Raw genomic sequence first — 17,285 nt, 5'->3', positions numbered from 1 at the left:
GGGAATCGGGTCAATTCTGTAATTGGGTATGTGAATAGATACTATCTCAGGGAGGGCAGATTAGAACAAGGATAAAGCTGTAATTGGTAAAGAAGTAGCAGCCACTTGTCCTGGACTAGGCCATTTCTGCTCCCCTGAGCTCAGTCACTGGATATGTGAATGGATATTATCTCAGGGAGGGCAGATTAGAACAAGGATAAAGCTGTAATTGGTAAAGAAGTAACAGTCACTTGTCCTGGCCTAGGCCATTTCTGCTCCCCTGCGCTCGGTCCTAACAGGGTAGTCTGGCAGGACACACAGCAATCTCCCTCTCAGTTTAGGAGGGCCGTCTCCTGAGAATAGGGCTGGCAGGAAAGGACAATTTAAGATTAAAAAAGAAAATGTAGCAGTCATTCATTTTTAGCCAAGAGAGGGGATGTTTGATATTTTGTGTTTGATATTTTGTGGGTGGCACAGTGAACTTGTTTGTTTGTTCGTTTTCTGTATTTAGACAAAATTATGAAGAGGCTTTGCTTTCTCTTATTTTATCATAGTCTTAGAGTAACTTTTTCTGAGGTTGGGAGACTGTTATGTCCAATAGGAAAACAATTTGTCTTAGCTGTGGGTATCAAGCCAGCTTTCAACCGTCAGGGGCTGCTTTCTTTTCCTCTTTCTCAGGGTATAGTAGAGGAGATAGAGAAACGTAAATTCAAGAGATAGTTAGAAAACAAAATTTATACAACTAGCCATGGGGGCAGAGGGTGAGATCGGGGGTAATTTCTGAGTTTCTGGCTTGCAAACAGAAAGGATGGCGGTGCCATTCATGGAGACAGCATCAGCTTTCTATTATTGTCTAATTTAATACTTACCAAAAATAATAATAATAATAATATTATTATTATTATTATTTCGAGACAGGATCTCACTCTGTCATCCAGGCTGGTGTGCATGGTGTGATCATGGCTCACTGCAACCTCTGCCCCCTGGGCTCAAGCAGTCCTCCCACCCGAGCCCTCCTGAGTAGCTGGAACTACAAGTGCACACTACCAAGCCCAGCTAATTTTTGTAATTTTTGTACAGATAAGGTTTCACTCTGTTGCCCTGGTTGGTCTTGAACTCCTGGGCTCAAGCGATGCACCCTCCTCAGCCTCCCAAAGTGCTGAGATACAGGCAAGAGCCAAAGATACATGAAATGTTAATATTAATGGACCCATTTTACAGAGAGGAAAGAAATTAAGGCTTTACAGAGATTAAATATCTAACCCATTGTCATATGGAACCAGAACTCTAATTTAGGTTTGCTTGACTTCAAAGTCATACTGACAGGCCTGGCACGGTAGCTCACTCCTGTAATCTCAGCACTTTGGGAAGCTGAGGCAGGCAGATCACTTGAGGCCAAGAGTTTGAGACCAGCTGGCCAACATCGTGAAACCCTGTCTCTACTAAAAATACAAAAATTAGCCAGGTGTGGTGGCACGTACCTGTAATTTAAGCTACTCAGGAGTCTGAGGCACAAGAATCACTTGAGCCCAGGAGGCAGAGGTTGCAGTGAGCCAAGATCATGCCACTATACTCCAGCCTAGGTGACAGAGTAAGACTCTATCTCAAAAAAAAAAAAAAAAAAAGTCATACTGACTTAAAAAAATGTATAAAATTCTACTATCTAATCCCAGGCTATTTTCATCACCCTTAAAAGAAAAATCTCATACCCATTAAGTAGACACTCCTCATTTCCCCCTCCCTCCAGTCCATGACAACTACAGATCTTTCTGTCTCTATGGATTTTCCTATTCTGGACATTTTATATAAGTGGAATCATACAATGAGTGACTTTTTGCATCTAAATTCTTTCACATAGCACAATGTTTGCAAGGTTTATCCATGTTGTAGCACGCATCAGCACTTCATTCATTTTTATGGCTGAATAAAATTCCATTGTATAAATATACCACCTTTTGTTTATTTATTCATTAGTTGACAGTATGTCTACTCTTTGGCCATTATGAATATGCTTTTTTGAACATTCCTGTACAAGTTTTTGTTTGAACACCTGTCCCTAATTCTCTTAGATATATACCCAGGAGTAGAATTTCTGGGTCATATGGTAATTCTATGTTTAACTTTAGAGGAACTGCCAAACTGTTTTCCACAACTGCTGCACCATTTTATATTTTCACCAGCCAATATATAGGGGTTCCGATTTCTACAGTACTCGTTATTGAGTTTTTTTTGTTTCTTTGTTTATAGCCACCCTAGTGGGTATAAAATAGTATTTCATTGTGGTTTTAATTTGCATGTCCCTCGTGACTAATGATATTGAGCATCTTTTCATGTGCTTATTGGCCATTTGTAAATATTTGGAGAAATGTCTACTTAAGTCTTTTAAGTGGCCATTTGGCCATTTTTAAATGAGGTTGTTTGTCTTTTGTTGTTGAATTTTAATAGTTTTCTTCTCTCTCTCTCTCTCTCTTTTTTTTTTTTGAGACAGAATCTTGCTCTGTCACCCAGGATAGAGTGCAGTGGTGTAAACATGGCTCACTGTAGCCTTGGCTTGCTGGGCTCAAGAGATCATCTGCCTCTGCCTTCCATGTATCTGGCACCACAGGCTCACAGCACTCTGTCCAGCTAATTTCTTTAAATTTTTTATAGAGATTGGGTCTCACCATGTTTCCCAGGCTAGTCTTGAATTCCTGGGCTCAAGCTCTCCTCCCTCCTCAGCCTCCCAAAGTTCTGGGATTACAGACGTTAGCCACCGTGTCCAACCTAAGAGTTCTTTATATGTTCTGGATACTAGACTCTTGAGTAGAAAGAATACATAAACTGTTTTTCCCTCTGTTCTCATACTACAGCAACAATCAACACAGAACACTTCTGTAACCAATGCAAGCAATCTATTCTGCAGCAGGCACAAACTGGGTATCCTCCAGTTCAGTTCAGACACTATCTACCTGGACATAGTTTCAGATCCCACAGGTTGAGTGTTCAGTCCCACAAGATCATCCCCACCCTCCCACCAGTCACAAGTCCAGGCCTCTGGAACTTCTGACCAGTTACTTCGAGTTGGGGTTCCCATGACCTTTGTTGGGTTTGATGAATTCATTAGGACTGCCCACAGAACTCAGGAAAATACTTATGTTTACTGGTTTATTACAAAGGATAATGACATAAATAAACAGCCAGATGAAGAGATACACAGGGTGAGGTCTAGAAGGGTCCTGAGCACAGAAGCTTCCGTCCCCCCAGAGTTGTGGTACGCCACTGTCCCAGGACACAGATGAGTCTGAATGCTTTTGTTTTTGTTTTTGTATTTTTCTGTAGACCTGCACTGTAGACGTGGGTGAGTTTTGTTTACCTTCTTGTGTTTAGCTCTCTGTAAGCTCCCTAAACCCTGTCCTCTTGGGCTTTATGGAGACTTCATTGGATAGGCATGACTGAAGCGTGGACAACCAGGTAAAATTGTGGTTAGAAAAAAGGGTATGATCAAGGCCAGCCACAGTGGCTCACGCCTGTAATCCCAGCACTTTCGGAGGCCGAGGTGGGCAGATTACCCGAGGTCAGGAGTTCGAGACCAGCTTAACCAATTTGGTGAAACCCTGTCTCTACTAAAAATACAAAAATTAGCCAGGCATGGTGGCAGGCGCCTGTAAGTCCCAACTACTCTGGAGGCTGAGGCAGTAGAATTGCTTGAGCCCAGGAGGCAGAGATTGCAGTGAGCCGAGATCGCGCCACTGCGCTCTAGCCTGGGTGACAGAGCTAGACTCTGTCTCAAAAAAGAAAAAGAAAAAAGGATACGATCTAATGCTAATAGACTGCGGAAACCCAGCAAGGTGTGTCTGTTCAGATTCTTCTTGGCCTCTCTGTGCAGCATTCTTTCACCCAGGATATGGGCAGGACCCTGTCTGGAATGAGGGTCTCGTGATCTACAATCCAACAAGATAGGTCACTTTTTTGTTTGTTTTCTTTTTGTTTTTGAGACAGCCTCCAGAGTAGCTGGGACTACAGATTTGTGCTACCTTGCCTGGCTAAGTTTTGTAGAGATGGGGTCTCACTGTGTTGCCCAGGCTGGTCTTGAACTCCAAGGCTCAGGCTACCTGCCCGCCTCAGCCTCCCATAATGCTGGGATTACAGGCATGAGCCATCATGCCCAGTCAGATTATTTCCTTACAGCCAGTGTTTATATGGCAAGGAGGGGGAATTAGAGTAATATTTTTAGGTTTTATGACTGGTCTGGGGGAAAGGAGGTGCTGGTTTCTTTGACCGCCTTGTGGAAGAGAGATTCTAGTTTTTATGGATGGCCTCAGGGAAGAATGAGGGGCCAGAGACAGGAGGGTCAGAGAAGGTCAGAGAGAGTTTTGCTTCTGAGGCCTAAACCATCCAACCTTATAACAAATGACTGTAACAAGGGTGAGGGGGGTTATAAGCCAGGAACTATGGGCAAAAACTAATATATATATCATAATATCACAACCCTTATCAGATATATGATTTGCAAGTGTTTTCTCCCACTTCTGTGGGTTGTCTTTTCATTTTCTTACTAAGTGTCCTTTGATGCACAAAGATTTTTAATTTTGATGAAGTCCAACTTTTTATTTTTGTCTTTGGTTGCTTGTGCTTTTGGTGTCATAATTAAGAAGCTGTTGCCTAATCTAAAGTCATAAAAATTCTTACCTATGTTTCTCTCTAAGGTTTATAATTTAGGCTCTAATATTTAGGTACTTGATGATTTTTAGTTAATGTTTGTGTATGGTGTGTAGTAGAGACTCAAATTCATTCCTTTGCATGTAATATCCGATTAGCTCAGCACCATTTGTTGAGAAGATCATTTTTTCTCCATTGAATGGTCCTTACACCCTTGTGAGAAATTAGTTGACTACAGATGTATGGGGTAACTTCTGGACTCTCAAGTTTATTCCATCATACTGATTTTTTATTTTAACTTCATATAAATCACTTTTGTATTATTTCATTTGGTATTTTATCTTCAAAACATCCAAAATTATTTGTCATTTATTTAATTGATTGAAAGTGAGACAGAAGCAAATTTGCTGTCATAAAAGTTTACTAAAAATCAAGAGAAATGGCTTCATAGCACCATTACTAAAATGTTACAATTACATACATTGTTATTAGAATCATTTCTAAAGTTATAAATTTATGAAGCTTTGAGAATCCATTTCAATATATCAGAAAAGGAAATCATGTTAATAAAAATATCTTTAGACACAAAATAATATAAAATATAAATGAATACATGAAGTAACAATTTTTAACTATTTCACAAACTTACATACAATGAGATTAAAATAAGACAGTTGTTCATACAAGTTTTCCTGTGGATCTGTTCATCTTCATTGCAAGGGTTGCTAGGTAATAACTGCACAGGGATATGGTTATTCTGAATATTTTTCTCACTATCAAAGACAGTTGTTAGGGACAAATAGACACCAATAGAGACAAATAGGGATCCCTTATTGGCTCCTTACATTTTGTTGGATAAAGCACAATTTCCTTGCAATGCTTTCCCATCCTTCTCTCCCAAATATTGTTCTCTTTCTCTTTCTCTCTTTTTTTTTTTTTTTTTTTTTTTCCTGAGACAGAATCTTGCTCTTGTCGCCCAGGCTGGAGTGCAACAGCACGATCTTGGCTCACTGCAACCTCCACCTCCTGGGTTCAAGCGATTCTCCTGCCTCAGCCTCCCAAGTAGCTGGGATTACAGGTACCTGCTACCACGCCTGGATAATTTTTGTATTTTTAGTACAGATGGGGTTTTGCCATGTTGGCCTGGCTGGTCTCAAACTCCTGACCACAGGTGATCTGCCCGGCTCAGCCTCCCAAAGTGATGGGATTACAGGCATGAGCCACCATGCCTGGCCCTCTTTCTCTCTCTTTTTTTTTTTTTTTTGAGAGACAGGGTCTTGCTATGTTGCCCAGGCTGGCCTTGAATACCTGTGTTCAAGCTATCCTCCCTCCTCAACCTCCCAAGCAGCTGGAACTATAAGCGTGTGCCACGGTTTGCAGCTTTATCATTCTGTTTTGTCACAACTCTCTTATATAGTTAATCTACCTTTGGGAGAAGCATCATACACATACAAAAAGTAGCAAACCTTGACCTGATTGGCATTTCTGAGATGAAGAGACCCATGAGAGCCAATAGATTTTCCTCTTCCCAACATTCAAGCAACTTCCTTCCAATTGTTTGCTAATTATGATATGTGAAGTTTGTGGATGTTTCTAAATTAGGGACTTCCTTAAAAGAGTTTGTGTTTCCAGAAGATTTGCTACTTCAGACATCAACCCATTATTAGGGTGTCTTGTTCACAGTCCTCCTGCCCATTTTAAGATCCTTTATTAAAATAGCTTGAAGGTGACCATGCATGGTCTATACCTCCATCCCCACCCATAACAATCTTCTTTTGTACAAACATAAAAACATGCTTCTGCTGATTAAAACGTGCAGCACATGACTGGATATTAATGCTTTGGAGAGATGGTTTGGGGTCACAATCACCCAGATACTCTCATTAGGAGGTCCTATAGATCATGGCCTGATGGAAGAGTTTGTGTTACTTGAAAGTAAACGTCAAGGGAAAAGAATAGAAAAATCTATCACTAACACCATTGTTAACTCAAATGAATCAAATAATAAAGGATGTTGACATAAAAACGTTTGATCCTCTCACCATGCTTTTTAGGATATACCTTTTGCTCTCATCCTTCCTAAAAGTCATAGAAAAACGTTGACACTTTAGGATGCTTCCAGGTCCTGCAGTTCTGTTATTCCCAGTAGGGGACAATGTTGCATTCAAAACTGCACCAATTGCAGCATGTCCCTGGCCAGGCCTGTGTTCCTTCTCTATTTTCAAGACATAGATCTTTTTAAAGAGTCGTATATAAATATTTTTTCTCTAAACTCTAAGAAAGTGAGAATTGAAGAAGAAAAACAGAGAAGACTTGAAGGACTGTTTTTTATCCACTGTCTTCAGCAGAGATATTTCATCGTGTGTGACATTCCTGGAAGTTGCTATCAAAGTCCCAAAGTACGAAACGCGTCTCGTAAGTCATCAACCTCATACAGGGGCTGTAGAGAAAGAGAGAAGCAAATTGAGTGAATGACTTCAAAACTGGGTTGGCGGTCGGTGGGGCCGGAGAGGCTTCTAACCTGAGTGGATGACTTTGTAACATTTTGGAAGAAAGTAAATTGGGAAAGAGTTTTTTTGGGTTTTTTGTTTGTTTGTTTGTTTGTTTGTTTGTTTGTTTGTTTAAAAAAAAAAAAAGGAGAAAAGAATTCTGACCAGGAACGAAAGGCAACCCTGGGGAGAGACAGAAATTTAAAGATGTGAAACAACAAAAGAAAGAAAAGAGAGGGAAAAGGAACCATCGCAGAGGGCTCTGAATGGTGAAACAGCAGAAGAAAAAGCTGATGTGGAGGAGAAATAAAGTTTTCATCAGATGAAAACTGAGAGTGATTAAACAATAAGAAAATATAAGAAATATACGAAACTCCAAAAAAGACTATAGAGAAAGAAAATTTAAAAAGCAAGGAAGCCCCTTACCAAAAGGATGCGCCGAAGCTGTCTGGAGAGACGAACTGAATTTTCATGCAGCCCTTCCCAGGCTTGGAAAGTTCTTTCATGGTTTTCTACAAAAGTATTCCAGCAGTAAAAATAATCTTTAAAAAAAAAAAAAAAAAGGAAAGAAAAAAAGGCGGGGATATGGGGGTAGAAGACAGTTCAGGTTCCAAATCGAGGGGAAAGAAAGCAACCCTGGACCCATTTTCTCACTTCCTCGGGGCCTTGTCTCTGAGCCATTCACTCTTTTCTCTGCTTCTAATCTTTAATTTCGGCTTCAAAGGTGAACCAGGATCCCCGCCCACTTCTTCCCCTGGAGCTTCCCCACTAACTCATTCATTCTGCATCGCAATCCCGAATGCGGGCTGCTGCACTGCGCCTGCGCGGAAGGCCGTTTCGCACCTTTGAAGGTCATGATGGCTATTTGCACCCCGGCGCGGTGCAGCCGCCGCAGCCCCTCGGGCTCAGACTTGCGGTCCTCGCAGAAGTAGAGGCGCGCGGTGAAGATCCTCAGACTGAGGTTGGGGTTCCCTCGCAGAAAGTCGACCACATGTCGGGCACAGTCGTAGCAGGGGCTCCAGGAGGTGAACCAGGTGACGCGGTAGCAGCGGCCAGGGTCTAGGTCCCAGTCCGAGATGTAGCGGAGGAAGAGCAATTCCACGTGGCAGCCATTCTGGGGAGACCGAGAGGACCACGCTAAAATTCACCGACTTTTCCTGCGGCTCTGGTAGCCTTAGTCATTTTCTCCTACAGTGATCTTTGAGGATGCTCGCAGCTATTGTCCTTGTGTTACAGAGAGGCTAAGCAACTTGCTCAAAAGAGCACACCAGTAGGTAGAGCTGAACCCTGGCAGCACTAGTCCTGCAGAGTGAAGGGAGGCTATGGGTTTTTGTGGAATAAGGAAGATGAAGTGCGCTGAGTTGGGAGGAAGCAGCATCACACTACCTCACCGAAGATTTAATTTGTGTTTATGAAGCTGCTTTTTGCACCTTTTGAGAAGGAAAATGGCTAGAAGTGCCTGTTGATGTAACATTGTGGAAATATACCTGGACCACTAGGTGGAAGCAGGACAGTTTATGAGGACCATTTGGGAAGATCTGAAAAGGGGAAATAGATTTTGGTAAAGCAGACAGATGGGTGTTATAAGAGAAGTAATAGGCACTGCCATGAGAAGTAAATGAAAGTGCTTGGTGAAATCAAAGCCTTCTGACATACAATGTGTCATGTCACCAGATAGGAAGGGGATTGGGATGTACTCAATACAAATGTAGGCAAAGAAAATTGCATGGTAATATAACCATCAAACAATGGACCAGACGATGACCTTCCATCCCATGGATGCTTCCCTGAGATTCCACCAAGCGCAGATGTCACAGCATGTTAGGAGAGAGGAGATACTCGTGGGCAGAAGTTTATGTAAACCCATCTGGATTTTGGTGAAGAAATCTCTTGGAAATGTAATTCTCTCAGGTAGCCGAAAGATCAATTTAATTAATCAATCAGCCGAGACTTCTCTGAGTTTTCTGGGGATCACCATGTTGAATGTATTCACTGGCCTATGACCCATGTGAGTAGGAAGGAAAAGAAATCATTTGGAAAACAGAATTGAGCCACTGTTAATTTTTTCCCAAATTCCTCTTCCTTAATTTTCAAAAATGCTTAAGACACAACTTGTTTTTCACATTTAAAAGTTTTGCTTGAACAAGCTGATAATATTCTCCCAAATAAAAATGCTTTTAGCTTAATTAATCTCAAAGGCAATTCAGATGCTGAGGAAAGCTGGTAAACAGTTTGGGAGCACTTGTTCTTGGCACTGAAGGAAGGAGTGGCATTAGGGTGCCCAGCATTACTGGGGAGGAATTAAATCACCATATTTTGGGCCATGTCTAATATGGGTGCATGGACATGGAAAAAGAAAGAAAAAAAGGATTTGAGGAATGTAATAGAGACACAAATGCCAAAAAAAGGATGAAAGTACTACCATCAGCAGGTGGCTCTAAAAGCACTCACAGTTGACCACTAAACTGCTTGCAAAGCTGACTTTAATTGATACCTTATTGCGAAGATGACCAAAGTCCAGTGAAAAGGAAGTAGCACTGTCCTGCCTCTTCACTACGTAGCACAGGTAGGTCTCATTCCGACCCTTAGCCCAGCGGACATTTTTGAAGTGGTAAAGAAACTTCCTCCGGTTCATCAAGAGGCTGTGGGTGAGAGGAGGGAGAGAAAATGCAAAAGTACAGTTTATTATCTGGTCACTCTGGATTTTCCTTCAGCTTTTTAAAGAAGTCATTACTTGGGCTAAACCAAAGAAGATGCTGTGGCTTCCTCTGCTGGCTGCCTGAGCCCTACTGAGCCCCGCTGATCCATCATAAACTTGTTTTCCTGCTCATATTTAAGGCCAATTGAGAGATACTCATCAAGGACCCCAAACTCTTACCCACAAGACAGTCACCTCCTGCCACTGTCTTCTAGATGCTGACGACTTGGAATTACAATTAAATTTGTTCTTCAACAAGAAAACAAAACAAAAAATAAAATAAACTTGTTCCTCAGTCCCATAATAATATTTTCAGATTTCCCCTCCAGTCTTTACCTAAGTGTCTAACCTGTACCTCAAACTCAAAATGATCAAAACGATATTCCTCAACTGCCCCCTGTCCTAAACTGCCTCTCCTCCTGACTTTGCCACCTCAGGTAAGCAGGCTAGCAGCCTGGAACCATCCTTGACTCATTCCTTCTTCCTCAGTCCTTTAATTAATCATCTGAATGTGTTGATTCAAACCCCAAATATTTCTTGAATTTGTACCTTCCCTGTTTGCTGTTCTCTGCTTCGGTCCAAGCCCTCATCTTCTTCCTCCTTAGCTGTTGTACTGGCCTTTTAACTGGTCTCTCTGCCTCCAGAGTCTCCAAAATAACATTCCCCACACTGTCACCACCCTGATCTCACAAAAACCCAGGTGCACCATGCCATTCCCATGCTGAAGACCCCCTGATGGTTCTCTTCTGCCTGCAGAATAAACTCCAAACTCTTTAATGTGGTATGTAGGCCACTTTTTACAGTTGGACCTTGATCTAAATTTCTTTTTTTATTTTTATTTATTTTATTTTTTTGAGATACGGTCTCACTTTGTCGCCCAGGCTGAAGTACACTGGCATGATCTTGGCTTACTGTAGCCTCAACCTCTCAGGCTCAGGCAAATCTCCCAGGCTCAGCGGATCCTCCTGCCTTAGCCTCCTGAGTAGCTGGGATTACAGGCGCCCACCATCATGCCCAGGTAATGTTTGTATTTTTAATAGAGACGGGGTTTCACCATCTTGGCCAGGCTGGCCTTGAACTCCTAACCTCCGGTGTTCTGCCCGCCTCGGCTTCCCAAAGTGCTGGGATTACAGGTGTGAGCCACTATACCGGCCTATTTTTTAATGTATAAGAGCAATATCTGGCTGGGTGCAGTGGCTCACACCTGTTTTTTAATGTATAAGAGCAATACTTGGCTGGGCGCAGTGGCCCACACCTGTAATCCCAGCACTTTGGGAGGCCGAGGCAGGTGGATCCTCTGAGGTCAGGAGTTCGAGACCAGCCTGGCCAACATGGTGAAACCCCATCTCTACTAAAAATACAATCATTAGCAGAGTGTGGTGGTGGGGGCCTGTAATCCCAGCTACCGGGGAGGCTGAGGTGACAGAACTGCTTGAACCCAGGAGGTGGAGGTTGCAGTGAGCTACGGCCACGCCATTCCACTCCAGCATGGGCAACAAGACCGAAATTCCATCTCAAAAAAAAAAAAAAAAAAAAAAAGAGTAATACTTGATCATTGTCAAACTTGAATACTATGGAAAAATAGAAGAGCTCTAAATTTTAAAATATTAAAGATTTTTTAAATCTCAAGTATCATAGTGTCTAATAATAATAATTAGACTTAGTGTCTAATGACAATGACTTAAGATTCTTGTGTTTTATTCCTCTAGTCTTTCTACAGGCACATATTTACATGATTTGGATTATACTGATTGCATGTGTGATTTTATACTCTGCTGCTTTTTTAACTAGGCAAAATAATCTAAATATCTTGCTATGTTGTTCCCACATAATGACTGATTTCTCCTCCTCTTTGTTTTCTGGCTCCTAGCACAGTGTCTTGCATATCATAAGCACTAATTGGAATAGCATTTGTGGAAATACTCTGGTAACCCAAGTTTCCTTAAAGAAATCGAGAGTCCCCATTGCAGCTGCAAGCAGCAACACAAGCCGTACAGCGTGGTTGATATGAAAGCACAAGCCATGCCTCAATTTTGTCTCTAGTCTTTTCCAGAAATGCATTTATCCAATTTGTGGAGCTGGTGCTGTCCCCTAGTGGTATGGGGCAGAAGTGCAGAGAATTTGCGAAGTAAAGGGCTCAGGAATTTGAATAACGTTTGCTGGCAAGAGAATTGAAACTTTTCTTACTCATTTTTTTTTCTTACATTGAGGTATAATTTACATACAGTAAACTTCACTCATTTAAGATGCATAATTCTACGAATATTTTTGGGTGTAAACACCCCAAACTGCTACCACGGTCAGGATACAGAACCTGAATCACCACCCTCACCCCACTAGAGCTTCTTCCTCCCGCTTTGCAGTCCTTCCCCTCTCCACAGGACGACCACTGATTTGCTTTCTTTTTTCCCCCTTTTTGTGGAGAATGGAGTTTCACTGTGTTGCCCAGGCTGGTCTTGAACTCCTGAGTTCTAGCAATCCTCCCACGTGGCCTCTCAAAGTGCTGGGATTACAGGCATGAGCCACTATGCCTGCCCTGATTTGCTTTCTGTATTTATAAGTTACTTTCATTTTCTAGAATTTCGTATGGCATACATTATCTCCTCCTTCACGTCTGACTCTTTCATTTAGTGTCATGACTTTGGGATTCATCCCAAAGTAGCTTCTTCCTTTGTACTGCAGAGTGATATTCCATTGCATGGATATAGCACATTTTGTTTATTTGTTCACTTGTTGATGGATATTTGGATAGTCTCTACTTTGGGGTTTTGTGAATAAAGGTACTATGAACATTCATGTACCAGTCTTTATGTGGATATACATTGAGAACTGATATTTTAATAATGTAGTGCAGGTGATAGACCCTGACTTTAAAATTTAAATACCAAAAATCCCAGCCTAGCTAAGCAGACCATCTAGGACAACAGCTTTTTGTAGTTCTTTCCATTTATTTTTAATTTTGCTTGCTATTTTTTTGAGGCAAGGTCTGGTCCTGTCACCCAGGCTGGAGTGCAGTGGCGCAAGCACTGCCCAGTGCAGCCTTGGCCTCCGGGGCTCCAACGATTCTCCTGCCTCAGCCCCCAGTAGCTGGGACCACAGGCACACGCCACCATGCCCAGCTAATGTTTGTATTTTTTTTATAGAAACAGGGTTTTGCCATGTTGCTCAGGCTGGTCTTGAACTCCAGGGCTCAAGCGATCCACCCACCTCAGCCTCCCAAAGTGCTGGGATTACAGGTGTGAGCCGCCACCCCCAGCTGTCTGTTTCAGTTTAAATGTCTCCCCTCACATACATGAAGCTTATTGGAAAGCACTTTAAACCTTAGGCTGCAAACTAGATTTATTACCAGTATACACATATAAGGTAAAAATATGTATATATATTATATATAAGGTAAAATTAGCCATATTATTTTAAAATTAAAATATATTTTAAATTTATATATATGGTACAAATTAGCCATATTATTTTAAAATTAAAAATGCATATTTTAATCTAAATGGATACTAGGCCAGATGCAGTGGCTCATGACTGTATCCCAACACTTTGGGAAGCCAAGGCAGGAGGATTGCTTGAGCCCAGGAGCTCAAGACTGCAGATAAGCTATGATTGCACCACTGCACTCCAGCCTAGGTAACAGAGTGAGATTGTCTTTTAAAAAATAAAAAACATAAAAAACATAAAATGAATACTAAAAAAGATCCAATAATAATTAGCTTTATTTTAAAAGGATAATAATTTTTATGGTAATTACCATAGTACCAACCACCATTAATATTACTATATTGGCATATAATAACCCTTTGTATATATAAGCTCAACACATAATAGGTGCTTAATAAGTACAGAAGAAAAAGAAAAGAAATTCTCTCTTTGAGACCCAGTGTTAAACAGATTAAGCATCATCTCTTACCAATAAATCCCTTTTATATTTAACTTACCCTCCTGGGCTGTGTAGATGAGAAAGGCAGAGGAATCTACATCCTTTTACATACACCTTTGTTGGTGGAGTGTGTGTGTGTGTGTGTGTGTGTGTGTGTAGAGAGAGAGAGAGAGAGCCTTATCATAAGGAAGAAAAAGTGTCCTGGAAGTATAGATAAGAAGGATGTGGCACAGATAAAGGACTTCGGGTGGATTTTTGGGTCCTACTCTACATGAAAATACAATAGGCCTGCACTGTTTCTGTCACATGTTACCAGTCAGAGTGAAATGAATTGCGTGAAATGATTGCTAGTTAACTTTGTTGATCCATTACTTCCCTTCTCTGGTTAGGGGCCTGTTTCTAGCTTCTTGTTCTCGTCATTTCTGTCCCGGGTTGGAAGGACTTTGCCGAGGGAGTGTTTCAAGCCTGCAGGCTGACAGCTGCTCTGGACAGCTGTGCTCCCTGAGGCAGAACCCTAGCTGCCCGTGCAAACCAGAAACAAGCGGGTTAAAAATAATCCTGACCAAGTCATTTTGCCATCACTAATGAGCTCTACAGATACTCTCCTCCTTCATGATGATAGATTTCCCTGTTGTCCTGTTGAATTTCATCTTTTCTCCTTTTCTGTCTTTCTCTGAATTTCAACTGCTGATTTTACCTTTGCTTTGCATTTTGCTTTGAACAAGTATTTCCAATGGACCCGTCACAAGGACCTGTACCTCAGACTTGTTTTCAAAATCTCAATGTAAACTGAGGAGACATTTGACATTGTTTGCCCTCAAGAAAATTTTCTGAAGAACATTAAATCCTCCATTAAAAATCTTTATTCTGTATATTGGATGTGGTGGCTCATGTCTGTAATTCCAGCACTTTAGGAGGCCCAGGCAGGAGGACTGCTTGAGGCCAGGACTTAGAGACCAGCCTGGGCTGGTCTAAGACTCTGTCTCTACAAAAAAATATATTTTTAAAAAATCTTTATTCTGTAATGTAAGTTCTTTATAAAGGAATTAAATTGAGGTAAAGTATAAGGATTAGGTATTATTCTCATACATTCATAGTAATCATAAATGTAGGAATAGAATAAGTTCTGTGATAATAACTTATCAAAAACTGCACATAAAGACATTATGAGGACCTTAACCAAATTCACACCTAAGTTACCTCTTAACTCACCTAAGAGGTAAGTTAAGCTGTGTCTGAACAAATGGAAAGATTAGTCAATAGTAAAAGTGCCATTAACTGCCTAACAATTGGGCCTTTAACATTAAATAACTTGCTTGAATGAATTTTTCTCCTTATAATGGACACAATCATAGTGACTTTCAAGCAATTAATTTAGAATGCTTGGCATTTCTAAAATTACAAATTTTCTTACTATAGCTAAATTATTTCAGTAACATCTCCCTAGGAAAGTGTGTCTTCAAGTTGTTTTATTGTTGAATATTTACGACATTATTACAAAAATTAACACTACCGTTTTTAGTACAGTACTGCTATTACCTTTTCATGATTTGAGTCTCTAAAGATTTGCTATGTTAATATTATTACCGTAAATTAGTTTCAACCATGGTACAAATCTCAGGACGAATCAGTACATTGTACACACTACTTCTTTTGCCACATGAGAAAGAGAGAAATTGAGAGAAGACTGAAACAGAAAGAATTGGGCTGACAGCATATAAGATATGAATAGAAGAAAAGGAGACAGATAAAAAATATATATGCATATTGATCAAGCTGATCTTATCAGTCAGACAGTTATATGAGAGAAAGGGATAGCTACCAGTCTCATTACTCAGATTTGCTCTGAGAGGAAGGCCAGTGCAATCACCCACGAGGAGACTGCCTCTTTACCTGTCCATAGTGGTGTCCAGAGTGTCTTCTTGGCTCCCTGCAAGTCTCAGGCCAGAAGAATCTTGCTTCAATTAATGATGATTCTCTGTCTCAGTCTGACAGTGCATTGGCCCTTCACATTCAAATTTGAGCTTGCCCTCCTGGGCTCCTCCCCCCCTGACAGCATCACCCCCACCAGGTACCCCAACGGCCTTGCTCCTGATTTGGATCCAGTGAAGATGGGTGGGTGGGGCTGTCATAGGCAGTGTCACACAGGTTAAACGATTGAGGGCAGCTCTGCTTAATGTTTAGGTTCCTTTAGGGCTGCTGCTCTAAAAGTCCAGTCCATGCTCCATAGCTAGCAAAGATCAGGAGGCAGTAACAGTAGACACTTAAATTATAATCATGATAACACAAAATAAAAGCACAATGATAATAGTAATATTTATGTAAATACCTTAAAGAGCATTTAAATAGCTTCTTGTGTTACTGTGTTAAAGAGCACTTAGAAAGCCTCTAATTCCCCCATATTCCCACAGTATCTGTGAACCTCAGTACAGACAGGCACTAACAGCTCCTGCTTTGCAGTTAAGCAAATGAACTCAGTTATACAGAATTTAGAACACAAAAATTTTCCCTCCCAAACCATGGATTTTTTTCTTTCTGATTACATTACAAGAATTGCTTGAAGACTAGATATTTACACCAAAGAGTGATTTTTGCATAAGCCATCTTTTTTAGAAAAAAAAAAAAAAAAATCCTTAATTTGGAGTCAGAAGCAGCAGCAGTCCCCCAAAATACAAAAATGCTTATTTCACCAGACATCAGTGTCTAATTGGCTGCATAGAATTTGGAAAACAGGCTAAGATCTTCAAATAAAAGACTTTAATTTTGTACTCTCATAGAACTTGGTCTATTAAGGTTGTATTTCTCTCTCCTACTGTAGCCCACATGCATTCTATTTATTCACTGAGTAGACACTTAATGCCTACTGTCAATGGAAACTATGCCAAGTGCTAGGGATGCAATGGTAAGCAATGCAGCTAGGGTCTCTGCTCTCTTCCTGCCTCAAGGCTCTGATACCATCTATACCTTGATGATTTTCAAATCAATAGCCCTAGCTTGGACCATGTATTCATCTGTTCTCATACTGCTAATAAAGACATGCCTGAGACTGGGTAATTTATAAAGGAAAGAGGTTTAATTGACTCACAGTTCCACATGGCTGGGGAGGCCTCACAATCATGGCAGAAGGGCAAGGGACATCTTACATGGTGGCAGGCAAGAGAGAGCTCATGCAGGGGAACTCCCTTTATAAAACCATCAGCTCTTGTGAGACTTACTATCATGAGAACAGCATGGGAAAGACCCAGCCCCATGGTTCAACTACCTCCCACTAGGTCCCTCCCATGACATGTGGGAATTGTGGGAACTACAATTCAAGATGAGATTTGGGTGGGGACACAGCGAAATCTATCAGACTGCTTCCTTAAATTCAAGACAAGTGTGTCCAACTTCCCTCTCAGAACCTCCATTTGGATGTCTGAGCACCTCCAGCCTGTCTAAAACAGAACCCCTGTTCTCTGCCTTACCAGCTCTTCTTGCCATCTTTCCCATCTCAATAAACAGCAGTATTCTTCCAATTGCTTGGCAAAACCTGGGCAGAGTGTCTCTCAGTTCCTCTCTTTCTTTTAAATTCCATGCACACTCCATTAGCAAATCCTGT

The 17,285-nt window shown here is 41.1% G+C and overlaps 1 protein-coding gene and 1 non-coding gene across 4 annotated transcripts; one reads left to right on the top strand and one right to left on the bottom strand.

The window, feature by feature from the left end:
• Positions 1–230: 230 nt before the first annotated feature.
• LOC129483772 (small Cajal body-specific RNA 11) lies at positions 231–362 on the top strand. Its single transcript, XR_008658268.1, has one exon. It is a non-coding gene; the product is annotated as a small Cajal body-specific RNA 11 (non-coding RNA).
• A 4,522-nt stretch (positions 363–4,884) lies between these two features.
• Positions 4,885–16,836, bottom strand: AICDA (activation induced cytidine deaminase). 3 transcript variants are annotated; one of them, XM_055280772.2, is made up of 6 exons: positions 16,773–16,836; positions 15,581–15,917; positions 9,601–9,748; positions 7,950–8,220; positions 7,533–7,648; positions 4,885–7,057 (listed from the first exon to the last, which is right to left on the bottom strand). In XM_055280772.2, the coding sequence occupies exons 2-6, from the start codon at positions 15,586–15,588 to the stop codon at positions 7,004–7,006; spliced, it is 597 nt and encodes a 198-aa protein (XP_055136747.2). In that variant the 5' UTR covers positions 15,589–15,917; positions 16,773–16,836; the 3' UTR covers positions 4,885–7,003. The 3 variants fall into 3 exon arrangements, with proteins under 3 accessions (XP_055136747.2, XP_055136748.2, XP_055136745.2); XM_055280773.2 differs by having other exon boundaries at positions 7,533–7,618; XM_055280770.2 differs by lacking the exons at positions 4,885–7,057; positions 7,533–7,648; positions 15,581–15,917; positions 16,773–16,836 and adding an exon at positions 13,746–13,804 and having other exon boundaries at positions 7,655–8,220.
• Between the last annotated feature and the right edge of the window lie 449 nt (positions 16,837–17,285).

Source organism: Symphalangus syndactylus, chromosome 5, assembly GCF_028878055.3.
Source record: "Symphalangus syndactylus isolate Jambi chromosome 5, NHGRI_mSymSyn1-v2.1_pri, whole genome shotgun sequence".
NCBI lineage: Eukaryota > Metazoa > Chordata > Mammalia > Primates > Hylobatidae > Symphalangus > Symphalangus syndactylus.
The sequence above is the reverse complement of the archived record's forward strand: the minus strand, read 5'-3'. Positions and strand labels throughout refer to the sequence as shown.